Genomic DNA, 13,144 nt, shown 5'->3' with positions numbered 1-13,144 from the left:
AGGTCTGTGGGACATGACAAGGGCTGATGGTTCCACTGGGAGAGGGAGATGGAGAGCAGAGAGAAGGGAGAGATTGTTGCTGCTGAGGGTGGGCAGAGCCTGGCACAGGCTGCCCCGAGAGGTGGGAGCAGCCCCATCACTGGCCCCATGGCAGGTCAGGTTGGCCCGTGGGGCTCTGAGCCCCCTGCTCTGGGTGCAGATGTCCCTGCTCCCTGCAGGGGGTTGGGCTGGGAGAGCTCTGACAGTCCCTTCCACCCAAACTGTTCCATGAGTCTATGATTCAGTATGATGGGAATTACTGTAGAGATGCTCTCATTGAATCCTTGTGATAAATCCTCAGAGTAAGGACTATGTACTTGGTGAGCTGGACTTCAAGACCTTACATAAGTTTTTAAAAATAGGACAAAATTGGTTTTGAGACTTTTTATCAAATGATGTTCTTTTGGGAAGAATCTGTTGTGCTCTGCGTAATGCATTGTCTGGTTTGACAGGTCCCCTGTGATGGATTCAGTGACATTGAGACTCTTGGGTGCCCAAGTCATTTTTTCGAGGATGAGCTGATGTGTATCCTTAACATGGAAGGAAGGTAAGAAAGAGAGGGGTTAGCAGTGGCAGGGATTTTCCCCCTTTCACTAGTTAAAGGAGAGCAGTTCTGTGTGAATCCCTGACCTCAGCTTCTGTTCTTCTGTCCCTCTGGTGCAACGAGACCCCCAGCCTTACCAAGGCTGAGTATTTGCTTTCAGAACAAATTTTATGTTCCCAGAAGAAACCGGATAAACTATTCCGCAAGAAGGAGCTCCTCTGGCTTTGTGTTGCTGTTTGTTGCTTGGTTTCCTTGCCAGTCTACGACATCTCTTGGGACACGCTCCATGTACCCTCTTCTCTGCAGCAGTTTTGGCTTAAGGAGTTTCTGCCTTCCTGTTCCATTTTTATTTAAAGCTGGATCAGTTTGATGAACTGATTTGCAGGATGAGGCTGCAGCACTGGAGGGAAGCTTTAATTCTTTCTCTTCTTGTTGTTGCTTTTCTTAGCCATAGTAGGTTGGTACAACTTTTGTCCCCATATAAGCAACTGAGTTGAATTCAGCCACTGGAAAATCTGCAGATCTGTAACTATTCAGACAGGTGAAAAGCCAAACAGGTAAATAAAACTTCTGGTTTGCATCTGCCTGGGTATCCTCCTCGCCGTGGTTAACACTGGGCAAGATGGATAAGTCACTGCTTTACGTGAGGCTTTTTCTGCTGGTAGCTCATAAAGCGTGTGATTTTGCTGGGATACAAAACAGCCACAGATCATTCTTAATGGAGCCTAATAGCCTTGATTAAAGGGACCGTTAGTAGAGCTTGACAAAACATAACTGGAATGGCAGTCATCTCATCTTTGCTTTTTCACATTTGTTTTATTACCTCCTCTGTTTGAACTAGCTAAACATCTCATTTGACAACTGGTTAAAAAGCTTTTGAGTCTTTGCACTGGCCAAACACCTCCCCATAAAGCAGAATTGATGCTAATTACCCCCCGATTAAGCCGTAGTCATTGACATTAGGAGCATTAAGCTAAATAATTTCCCTGGAAGATATCCCAATAAAGCAGTTTTCCCTATTGAGCTCCCAGTTTATTGGAAGAGGATGGAGTGTTAGGGGGTTTGATTGTCCTGTCCAGGAGAATGGAGGAGGCTGATTTGACCCGCAGTCTGGAGCATAAGCCGGGACAGAGGGGTTTTCCGGTTTTAAACACATGGCAAGGGCAGCGTCTGGCAACCTACAGAATCTTCCCTTTGTTTTTTGGGCGGGCCAGCGCTTTGTGCCATCCCGACTCTTTGGTGTAAAAGTGCTCAGGGAGGCTCTGGGTAAGCCGTTGCTTAGGTAGGTGTGATTTGAATGTCTGTGAGTTGGTCGGTCACATTGCAGGTGACTTCAGAGCTGACCCGGACAGCAGCTAGCTCTCTGTTGCTGCTTCTTGGGCATTCTACCTTCACTGGTGGGTTTGGAAAGTGAAGGGGTTTTATAGTAAAACCTGAAGGGTTTTGGATTGTGTCGTCTACAGACCAGCTGTTGATCTGTTCCTGCCTTTTCAGAGCAGCAGGGGCGTTTCTCCTCTGGGGGTGTTTGTTATTCTGAATACACTCACGTCCCTCATGAATTTCTTTGTAAGGGTGGGAGGATACTTTAGGATTGATTCTGGAGGGATCCGGTCAGACTAAGGGTAGAGTTTTATGAGTAAAGGACAGGATTTTAATCAGATGATCCTGAGCTACGTTAATTAGGATCTGTGGTGTTTCCCATGATACCGTATCTTCTCAAAGTTACGCATTGGTGATAATAAAAACATCATAGATGACACGAGCAATCTTTTGTAAGTGTGTTCTATTGTGGGGTTTTGATGACGAATTTCCTCCTAACATTTACCTTTTTGTTTCCTGTCAGTGACAGCAGTGTTGTCAGATTTGTTTAGGAAAACAATCGTCTCAGTTGTAAACCTATATTCAGTGGAAAAGTTGAATCAAATGTTCCCTCTTAAAGTTGTTCAGGGCGATACTGCTTTTTGTGTTTCAATGTGCAGGAAAGGTCTCACCTGGAAGTACTATGCAAAAAAAATTCTATACTTCCTCCGGCAACAGAATATATTAAAAAACCTGAAGGAGTATCTCCAGCGCCCGACAGATCGGCAGTCCTTCTTGGAGGGTAAGTCTTTGGCAGAGATCCCTTGTAGAGCACCGGATGACAGCTTCCCATCGTTGTCATCTTACTTGGAAAGAGCCTTCCTTGCTTACGTTTCAGCTAGCCCTTGGACAATGACTTGGAATTAAGTTTGATGTACCCAGAATCCTTAAAATCTTGCTGTAGCTGCCTCAGAGTGTCAGGGTTCTGTTAGCTTCTGTCAGTGCTGTATGCTTGAATAGTTGCCCATGGACAGATGAGCTGAAAAGCGACAGGGAAGATGTTAAAACACTCACATTTGAATCTTGAGCAGTGAAGAACTCGGTGGTAGTTCAGCATCCTAATGAGCTGACTCTGCAGAAGCATTTTAACTGTGGCCTCTGGGCTGAATACGGCCTTACAGACCAACTGATCTGATTTCCAGTCAGCTCCTTGCCCTCTCCTTTCCCAAGAGCTTCTCAGATCAGGGCAAGGAGCATGCCGCAGGCCGGGGAATTGTCGCAGCTCACAGCCTGTGCGCTCTGGCTTTCTCTTGAGAGCTGCCTGACTGCTGGACCCATGAAGCTGTGCAGTGTGGAACTGGGGAGTGGACAGGAGTCCAGTCACGTGCAGCTGATGTGAAGAAAGAAAAGGCTTCTCTGCAGTTCATGCCCTCAGTCTGGTGGATTAGTCTCTTCTTCAGGCTTCTTACGGAGAAGATAGTCTTCTGAACGGGACCAAAGCTGCCACTGTCTGTAGAAGAGTCCCTCATTCTTGGTATGTACTTCCAAAATGCCATATGAAAGAGTTTCTAGCACCAAAGGTGGTTTCTGTTTTGGCAATAGACTTCGAAGAAGGGAGAAGTGTGTTTGAAGAAGTGTTAGGGCAAGAAGGCAAAGCCAAAAGTGGCTTTTTCTGGGAACAACCGAGACAGTTAATTATGACTTAATCACGTGGGTTACAAATACATTCGTTTGTCTGCCATGGGGATGCTGTCAGAGCACAAGCAGGTAGTCATGAAATTTCACCTGGTCACAAGAGGGAACGCTGTGGGGAGAAGGAAGAAGACATGGCTTGGGCCCTGCTGAAATCCTCCAGTACCACCCTGCCATGGAGCTGCTAACAAAGCATCGTAGGAAGCTGGAAGAGATATGAACCACACAAATTTCTAGCAAGTGAATACAGTTGATTCCAATGGTTGAGCAACGTGGAGACTTTGGAAGGAGCAGCAGTGGCATGATGACAAGGAGAAGATTCTGGAAAAGGGCTATTTTTTCTTTCCTGCAGAAGAGTGACAAAAGAGAACTTGGGCAAAATGCAGATCTGTTCTGTTACACTGGGTTTCTGACATGATGGTGGAGGGGAGGCATGGAAGAGAAGGTGAATGTAGCAGAAGAGGGAACAATGAGCAAGAGCTATGGAGGATATGGCAGGAAGAAATCAGAACTGAAGCAGAAGTGAAGCTGAGGTGGTTGGAGACTGAATAAAAACACATGAGGAGTTGGGAGGATGCCAGGAGGTGCAGCGTGACCAGAGCGCTGGCTGGCTAAGCCTGCTCTAGCAGCTTACCTGTGGGATGTTTGAATCTGTCCTTCCCTCTCAGGATGGTGGAGAGGGGAATACTGAATTTAATCACATTTATCATGCCAGCTTTTCTTTTGTATTTTCTGTGATAAATCCAATAGATGACTGCAGGCTTTAAAAGGAAAGCTCTTGTGTGCTGCTGCAATTGCTTGCTGCTTGCCTGGAATTTAGAGGAGCTAAAACTAAGCAAAGGAAAACCACTGAAGTCCTGTTTCTTATATAGTTTGTTTTTTGCAGGCGCTGTTTTAATTGACCAGTACTGTAACCCACTGTCAGACATCTGCTTCAAAAGCGTCCAGGCCCAAGTGGACGATATCACAGATAAAGTGCGCAAAGTCCTGCGGACCAAAAATCCGAGGCACCCCAGCTTGGCTTCCAAGGCAGGTACTGTACAGAAACGTGTGCTTTGCTGCAGAGCATTGCTGCCATCCTGGATACAGGCAGACAGGGTGAAACTGCCGCTGAACTGTTGTGACTTAGAGCTGTTGTTCTGCGGCCCCTGCCAGGCGTATTCTGACATTTGCTTAAACCATCAGGAAACACCTGTTTGTGCAGCCACAGGGATTGGGTAGCCCAGGGTTGTCTGTCTGATGCTGTCTAAGCAAAAAAGACTGGGGAGACAGATTCTTCTATTTTTTCTTCTTTTCTCCCATTTCTCCCTGAAGTCATAAGTAGTCCTGAGATCTGTAGCAGAGCTGTGAGACAGAGCATCAGCCTGTGTTCCTCTGCAGGTCTCAGAAAGTCAGCAGCAACAGAAAAGGTACGTGCTTTAGCATCTCCGGAGGTCAGGCTCCTTGTTTTCTGTAAGCACTATCTAATGTTTGCTGTCTCTCAAAGCGAGTGAACCTCTCTCTGTAGATCTGGAGCAGCTTAGCTGCCGTGGGCAACTCCAGACAGGCTCTTGGCTATCTGAATTGAGATGAGTCTCTTTTTCTCAGTCCATATGAAGAATTTTGAAGGTATGAGGTTCATTGCATAAAAGTTAAGGTCACTTGTTTTCTCAGTCTTTATTTTTTTGCATGTCTTTTTAGGAGAAGTCCTGGTTTCAGAAGTGGAACTTCAGCGGCAGGTACTTGATGCAATGAACTGTGTCCTGTACGAGCAGTTAAAATACAAAGGAAATGAGCTGGATTACTATAACTCCCTGAATTCCTACATTCACCAGGTACGTGTGCGTTAGGCAAAAACTAGGAGGCTGCAAGGCTTGAGACATTCTGTTTGTGGTGCTCATTGGTCCGAATGCAGTCAAACAAATCATTGTTTCTGAAGAACAGTTTGCTGTAAAGTCCATCCAGTGTCTTCTTTTAGTACAGGTTCTGTCAAGTGTGTTGTCATTTGTGTTTTCATTTGTGTGTGTTTTCATTTGTGAAATCAAACCAGGGGTGGGGTGGGGTCGGGGTGGTTGTGCTTTTCTTAACATATCCCATAGGTTTTTATCACATTTTTATGCCCCAGGTTTTGATCCGCAGGACTGGAATTCCCATCAGTTTGTCTGTGCTTTATTTAACAATTGCCAGGCAGCTGGGAGTCAAACTGGAACCTGTCAACTTTCCCAGCCATTTTCTGCTGCGATGGTGCCAAGGGAAAGAAGGGTAAGTGACCCGCTGAATTTTGAAGTTGCGTCCCCAGTAATAGAGGCCAGAAAGCATTTACAGCTCCCGACCTGTAGCAGGATGTTTAATTATTGTCCATCCGTAATTATATGGAGGAAAAGATCAGACCTCTAATAATGTTTTCCTAGAACTCAGATGTGCTGCTGAATGATAACAGATTTCCTGAGTGTGAAATAATAGTAAAGTAATTGTTACTCTTACTGAAGATACTGCTGAAAAACTGAAAAGAAGAAAAAAGGTGCTGATTTCACTTCCCCTTTCCTACAGGACAGTTGCTAGGGGCCACTGTTGTTGTTCTGTGCAGTCCTGTAACTCTCTGAGTCAGTGCCAGATGCATCTTTGACCAGATCACGATCGATTTACAGAAATGGGCGTTTTGTGAGGGACGAGCGAAGGGTTTGTCTGTATGTTCCCCTTTTGGCACTAGGCTTCAGGTGCCCTGTGCCTGGGCTCTGTTACACTTTCCAGTGAAGGATCATAGTATAATCTAGCAACAGATAGACCAAACCTGAAAATTGCTGAACTGGCATGATGGAGTGAAAAGTCCCGTTAACTTCCTTCTTTTCCCATTTATGTTTATTTGAAGCTGGGAGGAGAGAGAAGGTACCAGATAGTCTCTTCTTAGGTATGAATGACACAGGTTTTACTAACAAGCTTGCAAGAGCTGAGGAAGGAATGGGAATAGGTAATGGTGTTTTACCGTGAGACCCACTGTCACAGCGTAGCTCCTCGTTGTTTCATTAGAAGCACAGATATTTTTGACTACACCTACATTGACGCCTTTGGGAAGGGGAAGCAGCTGACGGTGAAGGAGTGCGAGTACCTCATCGGCCACCATGTGACAGAGGAGTTTTATGGCGTAGTGACTTCCAAAGAGGTCCTGCAGCGTATGGTGGGAAATCTCTTAAACCTCGGCAAGCGGTGAGTTGAGGATCCTCTGGCCTGTAAGGCTGTGTAAAAGGGCCCATAGCACACTGTCTGCGTGCTCCTGCACAGCATTTGAGTGAGGACTTTAAAAAGGTGTCAGTCACCCCAGGGGTCTTCAAAATACTGTGTGTCACATTGCATTGTCTAGTTGCTTTTAATCACCTGCAGCAGTGTTGCGTGAAAACAAGAATATTTAGTAAAACCAGTTCCCTTCAGGAAAAGGGACAGATCCTTTCTTTCGTTTCTGAAAAGCTGATAGTCTTTTAAGAGTGGAGACCTTTGTGATGAGCTGGTAAGCACAACCCACATGCTCAAATGAGCAGTTTCACAGGTTCTGTTCGTCAATACAAGGTCTGGTTTTATTCCCAAACGCCCCTGGTAATCACTTTCCCAAGTAGCCATAGACAGCAATCACAGAGCAAAAGGGTAGCTCGAGGTGTAGCTAAGCTAGGGGAACGAGAGTAGCTTTCAAAAGGAAATGGCTTGGAGAGTGAATTCTCTGTGTGGGATGATTTGACCGAGTAGAACACCAGTGAAGTGGGAGGGCAGAGCCAAATCATCAGGTGTGCAGGGTTTTTCCTTCCGAGCAGGTGGCTGTGACAAGTGACAGTGCTGGAGTCGCTCCTACTGAATGAGCATGCCTGTACCATCATTTGTGGTGACTGTCGCTGTAGCTGGGCATGCTGGGGACAGGGCTTGAAGAGCTAGCCTTACAATGGAGTTTCTTTTTTGCTGGCAGAGAAAGCACTGACCAGTCTTACCAACTCTTGAGAGACTCGTTGGATCTGTACCTGGCCATGTATCCGGACAATGTGCAGCATCTAATGCTCCAGGCTAGGTTATACTTCCACCTGGGAATCTGGCCAGAAAAGGTACCTCGCCACTCGGTCATGTGTTTTCTGATGGGCTAAGCACGATTAACACTGGTCTATTGATTTCTGGACTACATCAGCTTGCATTACAGCCTGTCACAAGTTGTTTCTGTAATAAATGTAATTGAACAAGTTACCACATTTCAGAGAATCGATTTTGACTGTATGAAGCAGGGAAAGGAGGATGGTTCTGGCTTGCCCTAGGGGAAACTTGGGAGCAGCCTTGAATCTGAGTCATCATTTAGGATTTACTGCCCAGGTCTGACAGCTTATCTTGCAGCCTGTGGACTTCCAGCTGTAAGTTATAGGAACATTCTGTATTTGGTTCATGTCTAGATTGTCGTAGCAGTGGTAAAACTTCCTAGACTCATGGAACAGAAGCAATTACCTTATCAGAAAACTTGTCAGAAGTCTTTTATAAATACAACCAAAGTTGATCTCTGGAACCTTACCCACACAAGCAGTAGCTCTTGTGAAAAAGCAGCGTAATATTCCTGCCCTTTTTTAATGCCACCTTTGGCATAGCAGCTTGAGTCCTGCTGTCTTACGAATGTGGGAAAGGAAGTGCTGTGTCTTACGGGTTGTCTAGATCATCCATGTCTGCCACTGAATCAGGGGAAGGCATGTAGCTCAAGAAAATATTTCTTTAGTGTGTCACTGCAGCAAAGAAGTGTTTCCTAGTCAAACTGTCCTGTAGTACTTCAGCGAAGCTCACACACTTGGGCAGTGCCTCTGCCCTTGCCAGATGTGAGCTCTGGGTCAGAAGCAGAATATTGGCTGGACAGCCAAGCGGAGAACAAAGCTCTTGCCACCAAACTGGCAGAACTGTAGCACTGCTGGACGAGCTGCCTTCCTTTAGGAGAACTGACTGTGCTAGACTTGCTGTTGCTTTCTTATGGCAGCAAGTTTTAGGATCGACACGGGAAAAACAGCACAAACTAAGAAATTGCGTACAAGGTGGCAACTCAGCTGAAATGGCAGCCGTGAGTAGGGGACAGCTAAGTGCAACACCCAAAGATCTTCCTTCCCCTTTCTGGCACTCGGTGATGTGTCTGTAAAGGACCGAGGCTTCACATACTGGCATTTTTTTGCCCCTCAAAACAAATAATACAGCCCTGTGGCTCAGTTTGACACGTGGTTTCTCTGCACCATGTTGCCAGATCAAATAAGCACATGTGAATTTGGACTTCCCAGTACTGCCTCTCCGTATGTATCCAGCTGCCCCAGGGGTGGGATTTTAGCGAGCCAGGGAGAACGCTCTGACAGGCTGGGAGGTACCAGATTTGATAGAGGTCTGCCACATTTATGGGAAGTGGTACCAAATCTACACAGGATGTTGCCCTGGATGGTTGCAAATACCAGTCAATGAAGCTGCCAAGAATCTCTGGCCGCTGAGGTCACTGTTCTAGGCCTTCCCCTTTCTGCAGGACTTCTCAGGATTTTCATGTCCTTCTCAAGATGCCATCCAGAGAATTAAGGTGGCCAAGAAGCCTGAGCTTTGTTTCTTCTTCTAATTACCTGTTCTTCTGAATTTATTTTCTTCCCCTCTTGACTGATATTCATGCTTAGTAGCCTGAGATCTCTATTCCTCCTTTGCCACTGGTCACATAGTGAGCAAAGCTTCCAGCCTGTGATCAAGGAGATGGTCCTTTTGCCAGGTGCTAAAGCATGTCAGGTTTTGGAACTGTGGCGGCACTTCAGGTACTGGATGTTGGGGTGGCTGTATCTGTCTTTTCCCAACTTGGTTAGACAACAGTTGTTGTTAAGAGCAAGGAATAAAAAAATAAAACAGGCAAGTAAATGCTGCGCTGCCCGTCTGTCAAGCTGGCAGCAGATGCTCCGGCAGTGTGCCGCAGGGTGTCTGGATCTGCAGGGTTTGCTGCTGTGAGAGCGCTTTTAAAGTAACTGTTCTTTAGTCGTCCTGAGACAAGCAGGTTCTTTGTCCCTCGTTTGCTGTTAACATGGTAGAGCAGCATAGAGGTTATTTGCATTTCCTTCTGTGATGCCTGTTTTTCCTCTGCTAAGCTCCCACAGAGACACCGAGGAGCTCTTTTAAATGAAAATGTTTGTTCTCACGTACAGCAGAAGTCTTCTGGAATCACTTCACAGCAGCAGTTTGGGAGACTAGCAACAGTATTCTCTTAACGTTTCAGAAACCTTCAAAAGGTCTTGTCAATGCCCTGCGGTCACAACATGTCGTGTGATTAGCTAGTGTGACTGAATTTTAAGGAGGTACTGTGCTCAGCAGTGCCCTTCCTTGGAACTAGGGAGCTTTACAAGTAGAAAAGGGGAGGACTGTATAAAAAACTCCTTGGGCATCTGTAGCTAGAGCAAAGGTTCTTCCTGTGTAGAAAACTCATGTGACAGACCTCTAGGCCTGGGCTGAGCCCCAGCTGCCTTGAGAAAAACACCTGTGTGTGTTTGTAAGTGTTGGGCTGCTCTAGAGGCTTGTTCTGAACCTGTCGTCTTGTTTTGGTTGCTGAAGGTTCTGGACATCTTGCAGCACATTCAGGCTTTGGACCCATCCCAGCACGGGGCCGTCGGGTACTTGGTTCAACACACCCTGGAGCATATTGAGCGCCGGAAGGAGGAGGTGGGACCGGAGGTGAAGCACCGCTCCGATGAGAAGCACAAAGAGGTCTGCTTCTCCATCGGGCTGATTATGAAACACAAGAGGTGAGCTCTTCACAACCTTCCCCCCATTAGCAGGCTGTGCTGTAACGACGAGCGCAGGAGGGTTTGTTCTGACAGTGATGAGACGTGGGTTTGTCTGCCAAGGAGGTACCTGGAATGGAAAATGCCAGGCACGTGCGCCTCTGCCATGTGCCTCGCAGAAAATGGGAGCAGCCCTGCCTGTCCTGTGAGAGAGCGAGCGCATTCGCTGCTGTTTGCCTGCAGAGAGAAGTTGGTGAGGTGACTTGTCTGAGTCATATCACTCAGCTAAAATTTCCACAGCCCAGAGCTCTCAAAGAAACATCAGCAATCAGTTAATGAGGGGCCGTGGAACAGAATCGGCTTAAGAGAGATTGTAAGACCCTAGGATACCTTCCAGAACTTTCTCTGCAGTGTTATTTGCCCTCTTCCTGCATCGCACAGAGGCCTCGTGTTCCTCTCTGTACTACCCTGACACAGTGACATGCCAGCACTGTGTGGGTCCAGCCACTCCTCCGACCCGACAAAGCGTGGTTTAAAGGCAGTGACAGTTCTAATACCTCGTGATTAATTGCATAGATAGTCTGAAAATAACATTACCTTTGTTTCTGGGCGTTCAGTATTGGCATTACCACGTCTCTGCGATGGGCACAGAAGTAGCTGCACCACCCAGTAGGACAATTGATTCCCTCCCTGTTCCTTGTTTCCTGTTCTCCCAGCTGCTGACTTCCAGTTTCTTTCTTGTTCTCTTTTCTTGCTCATGTTTGGTTTTCCTTTGTCCTCAGCTGTTTGTTCCTATTTATCCAGTCGCTCCTTGTCATTTCCCCCCACCTCAAAATACACACATGTGCACACAAGATCTTTTGGAATTAATTTTTTTTTTCCTCTTGTCCTCTGCTTCCTGTGCCACCTCACAGGAGGCTCCTATCTGGTTCGTGCTATATTAGTCTTGAGGAAAAAGAGCTGGCTCTGGAGTTCTCACTGTTTTTTTTTTCATTAGATATGGCTATAACTGTGTGATTTATGGCTGGGATCCCGCCTGCATGATGGGGCATGAATGGATCCGGAATATGAACGTCCACAGCCTTCCACACGGCCCCCACCAGCCTTTCTACAACGTGCTAGTGGAGGACGGTTCTTGTAGATACGCTGCTCAAGGTGAGCAGGAGTCTCCTGTGTTTACTGTCTGTTTAGAAATGCATTACAAGAAAGCGGTGCTTACGTGATTCACTCTTAAACATGAAACACAGACTGAGTTAAGGTTGAGGTGGGAAGGAAAATGCTCTTGAATTCAAGGCCTGTGGTGTTTGTTCTTCATGCAATCAGTACTGCTAGGGGTGAACGTTCAGGACCACTCTGGTGTAGCTTCCTCTTGCCTTAGAACTGTGTTTTGGACATGGTTGGTTTTACGGTGTGAACTAGAAGCTGCTCCCTGCCGTGTTCTGGTCCCACACACATGAGCAAAAAGTGTCTTTACAGGAGGGGACGCTTCTGCCTTTGTAGGTTTGAAGTGCAGACGTTTTGTCACTGTCCTGAGAGTTACTTTATATTTGGTAGCTGAAAAGATGAAGCGGGGACCTGGAATGTTGCAGCTCAGCCTTATGGCTCGTATTAGGCAGGACTTGCCCTCTCAGGGAGTCTTAAAAACCAAAACTTCTTGTGTGCCATGGATTGATACTAAAATACGCATCTCGGTGAAAACTAATCAGGTATTTGTCCGCGGTGCTGCTGGGGCTGAGTCATCTCTACATCTTTTGTCTAATTGTTTATAAACAAGTATAATGCTGGCTGGTTCCAGAGCACAGAGTATTTTAGCCAAGCTGTAGGGCTGACACTGTCATCTCTGTGGCATGCGGGTGTTTGATATCGCTGGGGAAAATTGGAGGGTTTGTCCTTGTTTGCTGACGTCTTGCTGCTGGCTGCTGACTAGCCCCTCTCAGACACATCCTCAGGTCATTTGGGAAGAGACTATTTCATAACTTACTGACCTGACTCTGGGGAGGGGAAGATAGTTTTTTATTGAAAGAACCTTAAACCTGTGTGCAGGGTTGTATCTAACCAGCTCAATCCTTCCTGTAAATTTGCAGGTTGAGCTGTAGCAGATTCCAAACCCGCCCGTTTCACACAGAGGGTTTGGTGTCTACCTGCCTGCTCTTGTCTGTCTCTCGTTTGCTTTGTAGCAGAGCAGACCAGATAATCCACGGTTCAAAAACCGCCAGTCAGCAGGTTTCGCAGGCTCCCCACCTACTGCCGGACTCGCTTGTCTGTCTCTTCCCCCCCGCCAGCTTCTGTTCCGCCACCGTGTTCTTCCCTGTGTGTGCAGCTCACTGCTCAGCTGCGCTTCTGCAGAGCAGTTGGAGCGGACGTTGTTTTCCGCAGTGGTGCAGTGAACGACAAGGGTGCTTTGCAAGCCCGCAGGACTGCACCAGCCCGCTGAGCTGGAGTAAGCTCTGGTGCTTGTGGCTGCACGCAGTGACGTACAGTAGCTTCAAAGAGCCTCTGTGGGTCGATAGGAGTTGTGTGTGCTCTTTGTAGTGAACCAAACGGGTTCAGAGACACGTGAATTCTTCCTGATGCTTGATGTTCTCTGCATCCCACCTCGCTCCCGCCTGGCCTTGCAGATAGGTCAGACTTTGCGACACAGGCAGCTTTTGATTCTAGTTGGATATCTGGCAGCGTGCTGGAAGAAATGACATCATTTGGGGACTGCTGCAGGGCCCCTGCGCATGCGACGGGCTGCTGGGCTGGCTCCCCATCACACCGCTCTACACAGACACAGCGGCAGCAAAGGGGCCTCCCCTCAGGTCACCTTTGTGTTTTCATGGCAGCGCTTCTGCGTTGTGCTTAATCCGGTTAT

The 13,144-nt window shown here is 47.1% G+C and overlaps 1 protein-coding gene across 1 annotated transcript in view; it reads left to right on the top strand.

Moving 5' to 3' along the window:
- The window catches only part of FBXO21 (F-box protein 21), a gene marked incomplete at its 5' end in the record, with an annotated part of 15,643 nt that overhangs the window by 1,451 nt on the left and 1,048 nt on the right, over positions 1 to 13,144 (top strand). The window contains 9 exons of the mRNA XM_010135578.1: positions 492 to 586; positions 2,563 to 2,684; positions 4,461 to 4,607; positions 5,255 to 5,388; positions 5,679 to 5,815; positions 6,581 to 6,757; positions 7,503 to 7,635; positions 10,121 to 10,311; positions 11,288 to 11,445. Coding sequence (XP_010133880.1) covers positions 492 to 586; positions 2,563 to 2,684; positions 4,461 to 4,607; positions 5,255 to 5,388; positions 5,679 to 5,815; positions 6,581 to 6,757; positions 7,503 to 7,635; positions 10,121 to 10,311; positions 11,288 to 11,445 — 1,294 coding nt within the window. The remainder of the gene's footprint in view (positions 1 to 491; positions 587 to 2,562; positions 2,685 to 4,460; positions 4,608 to 5,254; positions 5,389 to 5,678; positions 5,816 to 6,580; positions 6,758 to 7,502; positions 7,636 to 10,120; positions 10,312 to 11,287; positions 11,446 to 13,144) is intronic.

Source organism: Buceros rhinoceros, unplaced genomic scaffold, assembly GCF_000710305.1.
Source record: "Buceros rhinoceros silvestris isolate BGI_N320 unplaced genomic scaffold, ASM71030v1 scaffold21394, whole genome shotgun sequence".
NCBI lineage: Eukaryota > Metazoa > Chordata > Aves > Bucerotiformes > Bucerotidae > Buceros > Buceros rhinoceros.
Note: the sequence above shows the minus strand (reverse complement) of the source record. Positions and strands in the feature narration are given on the sequence as shown.